Genomic DNA, 12,812 nt, shown 5'->3' with positions numbered 1-12,812 from the left:
CACACTGGTGTGTCAATCTCACACAGCAGGAGGAAATACTCAAGTCAGAATCTCTGACTTTTCCACATGATGCCCAGCAGAGGCTCAAGGCATCAAGACAAAGACACGAAGTCATGTTCCCAATCTTGTCATGTGACACACACAACTCAGAGGATGCTCTGCAAAGGCAGAACTTGCCCAGGGAATACCTGAACAGCTTCCACACCTATGCCTACTTTGAGTTTCTCAACAGAATTAACAATTCTTATAAGAGGTAAGCTCAGGAGAACTGGATTTTCTCTCTGCTTTATACCCCAGACAGAATTCCCTTTAGACTAGAACCAAAACCCTCTGGCAGACAAAAGCTGTGAGCAAAACTGTTCCAACTATGGTGAGGATGGCAAAACAAAACCCACCAAAAATCAGTGAAGAACCAGCTCTTAGAGGAATTACTGCTGAGCTGCAGCCCCGGGGCAGAGTGCCAGTGCCCTGCCTCACCTGTGTTGCAGGGTGCTGCGTCGCGAGGCCTCGGAGCAGGCGCAGGATAAAAGGAAGTGCAGGTCGAGATAAGAACCTCTTCCATATGTCTGCATCCAAACTGCATGGAAGACAAAAGGCAGCAGCTGAGGGGAGTGTCCCAGACAGCAGCATGGCTCCAGGCTGCAGGGAACGCTCCCTCCCCCGTGTCCCTCCTCAGCTCATTAATGAAGGGACAGTCACACTCCCACTCCCATGCTGTGCACAGCCACAGTGCCAACTCTGAGCCTGGGGATTTGTGTTCATGAGGTGGCTACCAACAGCAAAAACTCTGTTGCTGTGCAACAGGAGGGAACAGGCAGGAAACACAAGGATTGAGATATCCAAGAAATCAGCTTGGATGGGTATCAAATGGGAAGATTTCAGGGTTTCTGGCTCATTTCTATACGTGCACTGCCTCACCAGACCTCTGCATCACAGCTCTGAATGCTCCTGAATGGGCATTGTTCATGGATTTCTTGGGAGATTGTGGTGATGGAATGAGGAGGATGTCCAGGACAGTCACACACATTACCACACACATTAAATAGTGACTCTTACTTCTTTGCACTTGGAATGTGCTTTTTCATGTAATCCAGGGCATTCTGTGTAATCCCCTTCTGCAGGATGAGATCTTTCAGCTGATGGCCATTGCTGTTGTTCTTTATTCCTGCTGCTATTTTACAGAAGCAATCCAGGAAAACTTTATCATCTCCACTGTGCTCCTCATCATACCTGAACAAAGAGAAGAAATGGTAACTCTGCCTGTAATTCTCACTGAATGATGTACCTGCCCCAGCTCAGACACTCAGAAAAGCTACTCAGACCCCTGTCACCTCAAAACACTCTCTGAAGACCTATTTCTCGAGCTAGAGCTCACACATGTCTTCCAAAAATGGCTTAGAAATGAAAGAGGAAACAAAGCTGAAGCCTGCCATTAGACTGGAGCAGCACCAACGAGGAAATGAAGGCAGAGACGTGTCAGGGGAACCCATTTCAGGTGCTTTTAGCTGAGCTGTGCCACGTACTTATCGAAGTTACAGTAGGGCTTGAAGCGATCCACCAGGATCTGCATCTTCTCCATCTCCCCGAAGGACAGGTAGGGGATGATGCGCAGCAGCCCCTGCAGCACGCTCAGGTTGGAGCGCACAAAGGTGCTGTTGATCTGGTCCAGCAGCATCACCAGCTGGTCCTTGTCCCCTGTGAGGAGGAGGTTGCCCTGTGAAGCAAGAGCAGCAGGATTTATATTCAATAAATCTATAAGAAAAAAGAGCTGGTGGACTACTCCAGTTGTGAGTAAATAAAACTCAGTCTCGTTCCCAGAGGTCTCGTGGAATGGCTGCACCAACCCCTCTAGCTGACACCTGGCTTATTCCACGTGCTGTTAAAGCATTTTCCAGCCAAAAGTCTAATAATTCCAACCCAAAGCACACCAGATTCCTGTTCACCCACAGCTCCAAAAGATGAGTGAGAAGCTCTTCTTGTTCTCAGTCTAGATGAGATACAGTTTTATTCTCAATTAGCTGGAAAATCAATCATGTTTTCAACACATACAAAAACACTCCAAAAAACAAGGCCAAGCTGTGTCTTTTCTTGTCTCTCACTGGCCCATGGCCCAAAGCAGGCAGGAAAGGATCCAAGCAGTGCCTAACAACCCTCACCCAACCATGCAAGACTCATCCTGACGCAGCCTCGCAGCGCTTTTGGTTCAGGGCCCTCTTCGAGCCCTTCCCCAAGGCCTGCTAAGACCTGCCAGAAGTGTAACGAGGGTCAGACTCCATCAGCACCCCCTCTCCAGCTCCTGTGAGCAGGGGTGTGCATGGCCTGAAGCCCAGGGAAAGGAGCCACTCACCTTGTCCTCGCTCAGGGGCTCCGCATTGGATTCATCCAGAATGATCTCCATGATGCTGAGCACCTGCTCTGCCACTGCTGCTCCCCCGCTGTCCTTGCTCTCCTGCTCAGCCACCAGAGCCTGCAAGACATGGGAGTGCTCAGGGGAACACCAGCAGTCACTGGTAGGAGGTGGGAAGGGGCACTGGAACACCAGCAGTCACTGGTTGGAGGTGGGAAGGGGCACTGGAACACCAGCAGTCACTGGTTGGAGGTGGGAAGGGGCACTGGAACACCAGCAGTCACTGGTTGGAGGTGAATGCAGACCCTGGAACACCAGCTGGTTTAACTGCCCCCACACTCCCACCCATAAAAGATAAGGAATGTCCAGAGGATAATTTGCAGTGCCAGCACAGCCATATTTCCCATCTCCTGTAGTTGTCACAAGGCAGTGACAAGTAGCTTAAACTCACTGGAATCCATGGAAAAAACACTTCTGGAAGTCAAAGCTGTCCTTACCAAGTTGAGAGTCCCCAGCATGACATTCAAAGTGTTCATCTCGGGCTTGACCAGCTGCTGCCGGTTTATTTTCACCTTCACACAGTAACTGAAGAGTTTTAACAGCACCTGCAAAATACAGCAAAGGGATTCTCTGTGGGACCTTCACAATGAGGGGGGATTTTGCTGAAACTAAAGTAATAGTTTAATACAATAATACACCTGATCTCCAGACTTCTGGGATACAGTACACCCCAGATTTTTACATATATATATGTGTGTGTGTATATATATCTTAGTACAGCTTTGGTTTTCAGATAAGGCCAAGACAGAAAACAATTCCTCCAGCAAGACAGGATTTGGTCTTACCAACTCCTCAGGCTCTAGACATTTCACATCTTGTAAGGAATTGTTATCCAGAAAGAACAGGAGAGGGAAAGAACTGTTCTAGCTCAAGGGAGACTGTCTGAACCTCAGGGATGTGTGTGGAATTTTCCTCCCCAGAACGCCTGACCCTGGTGCCAAAGGGAGACTCACGGTTAAGAGGTGCCGGCCCTGTTTGAAGTCCTTGATGCCAGTCAGTCTGTTGAGCATGCACTCCAAGCCTCCACATGGGGCCATCACCCCTGCCATCTTATACACCTCTTCCTCATCCTCCTCCTCATCTGCAGGACAGACACAGCTGGTGAAGACAGGAGCAGCCAGAGTGGGACATGCTCGTGCAGTGGAAGCAGAAATGGAGAGCAGAGCAGCACACATTTCCCAGCAATTCCAGGCACTTCAGTTGTATTGAATTCAAAAAGAATTAAGAGCAGAGATATGAAGAAGGGCTGGGCAGAATGGTGCCCGTGCCAAGCAAGTGCTCACATCTGAAGCACAGCTTTAAAGCGCTGTTCAAATCCTCCTTCACTCGAGGTGAAGCAGGTAAATGCAGCAAAAGCAACGTCAATCAACTTTAAGCTCACTGCTGTGAGGATAATAATGTCACTGCTCTGCAGCAAACCTCAGATTTCAAATCTAATCCCAGCTTTCAGCAGACAAATGCATTACCAGTGGTGGAGTCGAGGGACTCGATGAATTCCTCGGTGGCATCTCCCAGTAACCCCCGCATGCGGTAAATGATCCTCATGGGCTCCCCCTGCAAGAGCAGAGCTTTTTATTCATTCTGTCTCTGGGCACTTGGACACAAGCCTGCTTCTGGTTTCAGTGTGTACAGACACTCCAGCCCCAGCTCTCCCTCGTGCTGTTCTACCTGCTGATGGTAGCACAGGGAAATCTTTCACTCCCTCATTCTCCCCTTCCTGAAATGAATTAAAAACAACACTAGAGCCACCTGCAAAAACATCAGTAACTCATCCTTTGGTCTGCCCAGCTTTTCTTGGCACTGCCAATCAATTGACAGACTGATGAGAATCAGCCTCTTCCTCCTTCCATCTCCTCCAGCTTTCCTTTAGCACCAGTGAAAGGTGCAGCCAAGGAAAATGGGTCCATCTGCAGAGGAACACCTGCTTTCCATGGCACAGCATACCTGGGAAACCCAGGGAACAGGCACAGCCCAGGAAATGAAGCAGGACAGGCTAATTGGATGAAAGCTTTCAAACAGATAAAATCTGCAGTGATAGCAAATGGAAGAGGAGTAAAAGGCAACTTAAAGAGCTTTCAGTAAGACAGTACATCACTGATAGAGCCAAAAAGCTGTGCTTTTACCCTGAGAAAGGGACACTTTTCCACATGCATTTCCAGCTGGAAATACTGACAGCATATCATGAAACTTTCCATTTTTAATCCATAGGTCTGAATAAAAAGCAGAAAAGAAAAATCCCAGATTTGGGAGCAGGAGACCTTACAAGAGAAAACCTGTCAGGGATCGTGCTAAGCCTAATGTGGAATAAGCAGTGCTTAATGTCACAGCAAATACATAAGCACAGGGAAAGCCCCGGGGGGAAGATCTGCTCAAAGGCCACGCTGGCGACCAGCAATTAACACCACAGGGGCCCTGGTAAAACGGCAGATGAACAAAAAAAGCCACTGAGAGACAAGGGAAACAAAAAGGGGCCTGAGGTTGCGTTTCTTGTGAGCCTGTCGCTCCCAGGGAACGGGAGCTGCGGCTCCAGGAGGTGCTCACAAAGGAAGACAGATGAAAGCTGTTCATCCACAGGAATGCTGAGCAAACTCTGCCTTTCACCAGCAGAGCTGCTTCCCTCCCAGGAGAGCTGCACGCCACGGGAACAGCTCCTCCAGGGGCAGCATGGGGAACATTCCCACCAGTGACTCGATCAGAATTCAAATCAGAACTCACAGATTAACACCAGCACCTCGTCTCCCTTTCCAAGTTTGTACCTTGTTAAAAAATTATCACTGTCACAAGGTTTGGGCTTGATTTTGCAGTACTGAGGGCTTTGTTCCTGAAATAAAGCTTAATGAGACCCATTTTATCATCATTCACTGCTAACTGGCACTTTGTTTGAATTCTTCCCACAAATGGCTTCAGGAAATGGAGGTTTCAAAGGTGATTTGAGGCCAGGAGGAAATGAGGAGTGACCAAGAAATGCTGGCCAAATCAGTCTTGTTTTATGATCTCAAGTGCCTCTAAAAATATATTTGCAGTGGGCAAGCTTGAGCCTGATGGTCTCAGTGGGAGTTTACTTGAATGGTCACAAGGAAAGAAGGGAAGAGCTTGTTCTGGAGCACATCCACCTCTGGAACAAGCTCAGTATGACATGGTGGACTGCACCCTTAAGACTGCTGGGTCCATTTCTTCATGTGAAAAACACAAAACACACACTATGAAAAGCAAAAAAAAGGATCAATCTGCCAAATGCTTGAGATCCTGATGAAAAACATGAGAGCAGAAGTGCAAATATGGAGAAGCACTGGATGCTCTGTGCATAAATAACTTGGGTTCACCCCCAAAGCACAGAGTGATGGAGCAGCCTGGTGTCCCTGTGTGCACACACACAAAACTCTGGTGTGCAGATGGAGTGTGAAATGTGCTCTGAAAGGCAGAGAAACGTTCAGCTCTCCCCGGGGGAACACAGGGAAGGCTGTTCCTCGGGAAGAGTCACGTGTGACACAGGACACAGCTCACCTGGGGCAGTGCTCTGCAATCACTCACGTTGCAGGGCCATGCACAATCTGTCCTAACAGAGCACCAAAAGTTGCTGAGCAGTTACACCCAGTAAATTATATGCCAGGAAATAAATCCTGACGCGTGTGATTTTGATTTTTCCCCCTTTTTTTTTTTTTTGTTGATGTGAAGGACAGGTGCTCTGTGCTGTTAACTTGAACAAAGGTAACACACACCTCGTTTGTGGGACACCACACCTTCTTGTAGACCTCAGCCACAGGCAGATCCAGACTGATGATCTTGTTGTTCACCAAAAGCTGAAAGGGAGAGAAGAACAAGTTAAGAACAAGCTCAGGTTGTTACATCACCACCCCAGCAACCACCAGCTGCCCAAAACCAGCATCCCACAGGTCTGTGCAAGAAATCCCCACCTCAAGAAATTCTCACCTCCATCCCACTGTCGTCCTCCAGCAGAGCCACCAGGTCACAGTCCTGGCAGATCTTGTTCTTGATGTCCCTCATGAGGGGCCCGATGCCAGGCTCGTTACTGCTGTAGGGATTCCCTGGCATCCTGCCCTGCAGGAAATCTTCCTGCTGGGGATCTTTCTCCAGAGTGACAAAGAACTCAGTGACTTCATTCTCCTCCTAAAGAGCAGCAGCAGAGACAGAGGGAATAAGTTTTTCCCTAACCATGCTCCCATTCCTGCATTCTTATGGAGAATGTTCCTAAACCTCCAGTCCTTTCCCCAGTGGTGAATCTGCTCTGCATGCCACACTCAGGGGATGGCCAGGATCACTGAGCAACCAAATTCCTCAGGGAACCTGAACCCCCCCAAAGGGGATACACTGGGGTTCAGGTCTACACTGGCTAATGGTGAATCATGGCTGCAGACACTGCTGCTCCTGGGAAAAGGAACCAGATCTAGGGTTGCCAGAGGTGGCTGGTGGTGATTCTCCTCCTCTGTCATGAGACCCCACCTGGAGCAGTGCACACAGTTCTCGTGACCCTCAACAAAAAAAGGACATGAAACTGTTGGAGCACGTGCAGAGGAGGGCACAGAGCTGCTCAGGGGACTGGAGCACCTCCCCTATGGAGACAGGCTGGGAGAGCTGGGAATGCTCAGCCTGGAGAGGAGAAGGCTGTGTGCAGACCCCACAGCACCTTCCAGGGTCTGAAGGGGCTACAGGAAAGCCAGAGAGGGACTTTTCATCAGGAGCTGGAGTGACAGGACAAGGAGGAATGGATTCAAACTTAAAAAGGAGAAATTTAAGTCAGATATGGGAGGAGGGGGGAGGCCCTGGCACAGGGTGCCCAGAGAAGCTGTGGCTGCCCCTGGATCCCTGCAAGTGTCCAAGGCTGGGACAGGGCTGGGAGCAGCCTGGGATCAAGGAAGGTGTCACTGCCATGGCAGAGGGGGAGTGAGTGGACAATCTTTAAGCCCCTTCCCAAAGCACTGCAGGGCTCTGCAGAGGCAGTGTGAGCCTGCCCCACTCACAGGGTAGATGATGCTGCAGAGCCTCTCAAAGATGAACACTGGGGTCCTGTAGTCATCGAGGCTGTAACGCTTGGCAGTCTCTATGCACACGGCCATGAATGCCTTGGTCTCTGACTCTGTGCCTGCCAAGAAAAGGAAGCTTTAAAATGGACACTGCAGTCAATTTTATAGATTCCACTTCAACTCAGCACATGCAGTAAATCCTTCTGCAGCCAGCCCCACAGTTTGGTGCTGTCTTCTTTTGTGAATCCAATCTGTGAAAGATGGAAGGTATTTATTTGGTAGGGTTACTCTGCAGTAAAACAGCCCCATAAAAATGAGGAGGCTGAGATTCCTGGAAAACCAGAGGTGACTAGGAATGTTATTCAAGTGCTCTGTGCCAACAGAAAATACTGGAAGCCATAAATCCCCCTGATTACTGCAGTCATTTAGAGAAGTTCTTTGTGTGGCTGTTCTGCTTTTCCACCTTGGTTGATCCCAAGGCTGGATTTATGGAACAGAGGTGGTTCTTACCTGTTGTCATGTCCTCCAGCATCTCCAGCAGCATGTCCTGGGTCTCATCAATCAGCTTTGTCCTCTGCACCACCAGCTTCCTCAGGCACAGGTAGCCATTGAGCACCGTGCCCACCAGCCGGCTCTTGAAGTGCCTTTTGATGGACTCCACCTCCACGAAGGAAGAGAGAAGACCTAGAAAGACACAGAAATTCAGGCAGTCTGGAAACCCAGGGCACTGGGAATATTTGTCTGCTCTGGGGTGCCCTGATCCCCAGGGGAGCACTGACTTTGACCCTCATTCATGGAGGAAGTTTCCCAGACTTCCAGATAGACCAGAATCCACAAAAGTGTGAAATAGATTATAGAGAGTAGTGCAGGTGTGTCACTGGGTGAGAAATTGAGGGTTTGGGATTTTTAGTGTGTTGTGGATGGAAGCAAGATGGAGGGCACAGGGTGTCATCCTGGGTTTCTTCCTCATGCTTCTCCTTCCTTCTCCATGAGTTTGGGTGGCATTTTGTAATTGGGCAGAAAAGTCTGCATTGGGGGCTGTTTGGGATCAGTTATTGGGTTAAAAGGGAAAATAATCCAGGTGTCAGTTCTTCATTGGATAGTTTAGTCTTAAAAGCCCTTGTAACCAGAGAGTGTTGGCCATTTTGTGCCTTGCTGCTGAACTCCTGGTTGTGAGACTCTTTTACTGATAAGAAATAACAAACACCTGAGCCTGAACATGAATTACTGTCTCAAATGGCTTCAGTCCAGACCCAGGGAAACCAAGAACTGGGACCCCAGACACTGGGACGCCCACAAAGCAGGTGGGAGAGAATTTGATTTCTATATTTCATAGCAGCAAACAGGGCACAGTATCATAAAAATGGCTTGTTCCAGCTCCCATCAGTCCAGGGTTTAAAGCTCACTCCTGTGAACTGGGTGGCTGCAGGCAAAATCCTTGGCCTGGCTTGTACATTGTAAGATATGAAAAATAGTTTGGGAATGAGGAAAGGACCTAAGGAGTTTCCTGTGTGCTTGATACTAAATTCTGCACTCTTTGGCATTTTCCTGTCACAAGCTATTCCAAAAGCAGATGATTGCTCCTCTTGTAATACTCCTAATACCTCTGATGATGTGAAATGACTTATCAGTGACATCACCAAACTGGTCACTCCTACAATAAAGCAAAGAATCAGCAAACACAAGGATTCTTTCCCATGACACACTGATCAACATGCTGCTTCTTGCAAGAAGCCAGGCTTTATGGATTCACCCACTAATGGCTGAAGAATGTGAAAGAGGATACAAAAAACAATGATCTAGTTCATGAGGTATTTCCATTTCCAACAAATTTTTGTAAAAGGGTATACACCCTAGAAGATAAAAGAAAAGCTCCTAAAGAATAGGGAGGTAAGAACAACAGGTAGGAATAAAGCAGCAGTGTTTACAGTGATGCCAGGGATTATGTAATAAAGTGAAATGATGAAGCTTGCCTGGTATGTTACCACAGTTCAGCTAAAAACTCTTACTGACCACACAAAATATGGAAAAATCCATTTAGAGATTAAGTGCTAAATCGATGGCAAAAATCCAGTGCTGACAATGGCAACACAGCTGAATGAGATCTCGCTGAAATTCTGCCACAGCTGTTAGAGAACAATGATCACCCAGCTCTAACCCTGCTGCAGGCCCACTGAATACCTGTGAGACTCTTCAGGGCATATCCCTGCTGCAAATCCGTGCTGAGTGTTGCTTCCTCCAAGGCCAGCAAACGAGCTATTTCCTGAAAATAATTAAAATAATTAACAGCCTGTTAGGCCAAGATGGCCCTGCAATGCCAATAACCATCGGGGTGCCCAGCACAGGGTGCAAAGAACTCAGCACAGAAACTGAAAGCACACCTGCAACAACAGGGAGGGAAGGGGAAAAGCAGAGGAAACCTGCCACAAATATCCCTCTCATTTTCTCTCTGCTACCACTGCTTGGCTCTAGTGGCCCTCCAGGAGCACTCAGAGCCACCACTGACATGGAGAGTGCCACCTGCCCCTTTGGAGCGCAGCAGGGACCCCCACAGAAAGCTCCCACCACTCTGAACACTGTAAACCCAGAGTGCTGCTTCTCCAAAGGCTGTAATTCCCACTTCTCCAGCAATGGCAGCACACCTGATCCTCCCCTGTCCCTAAGGGCTCTCAGAGCCAGCCTGGGAGCTGCACAACAGCTTCCAGCTCTGACCCGGTGCCAAGGCAGTGCAGCAATATTTACAATCCCAGAGCAGTTAATTAAAGTGCTGAGGAATCTCCAGCTGGGGCTAAAACCCCCTCTGTTCAGAGGTACCAGCACTGAAGTGTGAACTTGAGAACCTTGGCAGGGTCAGCAACAGGGCACTGAACAAAGGGATGAAATTTCAAAGGCAAAAAAAAAAAAAGCCAAGCTAACAGGTCATTTCCTGCACACAAATCCATACCTTAGTGATGAGGCTGCCAATGTAGGGCAGAACCCCTCTGGCTGCCAGGTAGACCTTCCAGTGGGCAGGTTTGATGAGTTTCTGATACAGGGCCAGGTACTCAGCAGCACATTCACCAGCAATGCTCAGCTCATCCAGGTAGCTGTGAAAAACAAACAGAAGCTGACAACCCCTTCACAGCAACAAAAACCATTCCAGCCCAAGGACACTGTGGAAAGGAAGAAAAATCCTCCATCCATCCATCCATCCATCCATCCATCCATCCATCCATCCATCCATCCATCCATCCATCCATCCATCCATCCATCCATCCATCCATCCATCCATCCATCCATCCTCCACCTCCTGAGGCAGTGAGGTGTCCCTGCAAACAGCATCACTGATATTCATTACTTGCTGGCTAAATTAGTCCCAAAAAGGACTTGACTGTGCTATCAACATGAGCTGGGCTAAGTTATGTCACAGCAGGTAGAAGAGAGTTCACCCCATTATTCTGCCATTGAAATGTTGGCCACACAGCTGACAGCTGATCCTTACTTCTGGAAAAGCTACAGACTGCAAGAGCTCATTGCCAGGCAGCAAACCCCAACCTTCCCTAAATCCATACCCACCCAGCCAATTAAGTTGAAAAATCCAGCTCAAAGAGCCCCCTGAAGTTCAGGTATACAGGGAGAGGTGTGAGAAAAGCTGCAAGAAGGGAGAGATTCTGATGGGAACTGAAGACAAACACTGGTGGAGCTGCCAGGTGTGGCAGCACAGGAATACCTGGTGAGGAGATCGAGCACCTGCTGCTTCCTGCTGGGGATGGTGGCCAGGGCCTCCACGATGGTGCAGGCAGCCTGCCTGGCAGCCTGGGTGGCAGGAGTGAACAGCACCTGGCAGGGGCAGGAAAGGCCAGGTCAGACCCATGGGCACAGATGGATTTGTGACAGCTCACAAGAAGGCACAACATGGGGACAGCTGGGTGACCCGGTGGCAGTGTGTTCTTTTTCTCCCAACACTTGGTTCTGTGACAATTCCTGCTCTGCTCAGCACCAAAGTGTTCAAAGAGTGCATGGACCTGCAAGTCCACACACACAGGAAGCAAAGCTTTGCTCCAGGACCCTGAGAAGTGCAGCTATCAGGCAGGCAGGAGCACCATGGCAATCAAAGGTTCAGAGTTTAAGAACCCACAGACTCCCAGATCAACGTTTGATGCAGCATTTCTAAGGGAACACAGCTGCAAACCTGACTTGGAATTAGAGGCAGTGAGTGCCAGCATCCCCAGACACCTGCAGCAAAGCACCCACAGAGTGTGACTGAGCCCTGCCCCAGGGCTCTCCCCACCTTTACCTGTCTCAGCCAATTGTTGTGTCCCAGCTTGAGATCCAGAGGACAAGTTCTCTTCCCACGGCGACTCATGAACTGCTTCCACTTCCAGACGTATTTTTCTGACAAGTAGAGCTGGTGAAGCTCAGCTTTGCTGGGAGTTTTCCCGTTGGCATCTGCACCTGCAATGTTGAGCAGAGCCCAAGAGAACTGTCAGCAGGCATGAACTGCAAACTGCCAGAGTATTTTTGTCTTCCTACTGGAACTCTCCAGCAGGGAACTGAGTGCTTCCCATCTCCTGCTGCTGCCATTTTCACTCCTGTGTGGAGCCATGCTCAATTCCAAGCCTCATGCAAATCCTAGAGCCTCTCTCAAGGAATCCCATCAGCTTTCCAGCTGGCTGGTATCAATTTGTTTCATTTTTTACAGTCTCTTTGGGCACAGAGCATTTTCTGTTTAGGGTTTGAGGCACACAGCCCAGAAAAGTCAGTGCTACAACTCTAAGGACTAAATGTGAGGATGGAATCAGATGTCAAGGGACAGAAGCCAACACAACTCCACAGGAGCACATTCCTTATTAAATCTGGGGACACACATGTTCCTGCACAGGACTGCAGCAGGTCACAAGCACAGGGGTTACCTCTGGCAGGGAGGCACTTCTTCCAAGCTTCATAGGATGCCTTGGGGTCCCTCTTGAGCCACAGCTGAGCCTGTGCATGGATTTCGTTGCTGTAAGGCTTCACAGTGGTGAGAGCATCCATGGGCACATCCTAACAAATAAAAAAGCTCTGTGATTCTTCAGAAAGCCACAGTCTGCTCCCAAAGAGCAACCCCTGGGGCTGGGCCATGAAGAGGCAAATGCAGCTCTTGGACAGCAGGAGGGTAAGAGAGCGTCTGTTAATGGTGAACTAAGAGAGATATCCCAGCTCCTACTGAAATATCAGAAACCCATCTCTGACCTCCATCTGTGATTATCAGACAGGCAGATCAAAGCAAATCTAACCCTAAATGAAAACCAACAGCAATCAATCAATGTATTTTAATGAGAACTGTAGCTCTGTATTAAAAATCTGAGTCAAAGTGCTTGATTCTTTCAAATTTAGGTACTCTACAAAGCTGCTGAAAGCCTAAAGCCTGCCCAAAATAACCAAGCTGTGGCTTTGAAGTAGCT

General features: G+C 48.8%; 1 protein-coding gene across 5 annotated transcripts in view; it reads right to left on the bottom strand.

Moving 5' to 3' along the window:
- UBR4 (ubiquitin protein ligase E3 component n-recognin 4) overlaps positions 1-12,812 on the bottom strand; it is an 87,085-nt gene that overhangs the window by 12,156 nt on the left and 62,117 nt on the right. For all 5 annotated transcript variants that reach the window (XM_084220159.1, XM_084220160.1, XM_084220161.1 and 2 more), the window contains 16 exons: positions 12,282-12,411; positions 11,666-11,823; positions 11,099-11,208; positions 10,334-10,475; positions 9,571-9,652; positions 7,900-8,073; positions 7,387-7,508; positions 6,338-6,535; positions 6,127-6,207; positions 3,874-3,961; positions 3,361-3,488; positions 2,845-2,952; positions 2,348-2,467; positions 1,524-1,714; positions 1,057-1,230; positions 478-577 (listed from right to left, as the gene is read on the bottom strand). In XM_084220159.1, coding sequence (XP_084076285.1) covers positions 478-577; positions 1,057-1,230; positions 1,524-1,714; positions 2,348-2,467; positions 2,845-2,952; positions 3,361-3,488; positions 3,874-3,961; positions 6,127-6,207; positions 6,338-6,535; positions 7,387-7,508; positions 7,900-8,073; positions 9,571-9,652; positions 10,334-10,475; positions 11,099-11,208; positions 11,666-11,823; positions 12,282-12,411 — 2,106 coding nt within the window. The remainder of the gene's footprint in view (positions 1-477; positions 578-1,056; positions 1,231-1,523; positions 1,715-2,347; positions 2,468-2,844; positions 2,953-3,360; positions 3,489-3,873; positions 3,962-6,126; positions 6,208-6,337; positions 6,536-7,386; positions 7,509-7,899; positions 8,074-9,570; positions 9,653-10,333; positions 10,476-11,098; positions 11,209-11,665; positions 11,824-12,281; positions 12,412-12,812) is intronic.

The sequence above is a fragment of the Fringilla coelebs genome (assembly GCF_963513975.1).
Source record: "Fringilla coelebs genome assembly, chromosome: 22".
Classification (NCBI taxonomy): Eukaryota; Metazoa; Chordata; class Aves; order Passeriformes; family Fringillidae; genus Fringilla; species Fringilla coelebs.
This window is presented reverse-complemented; position numbering and strand designations above follow the sequence as displayed.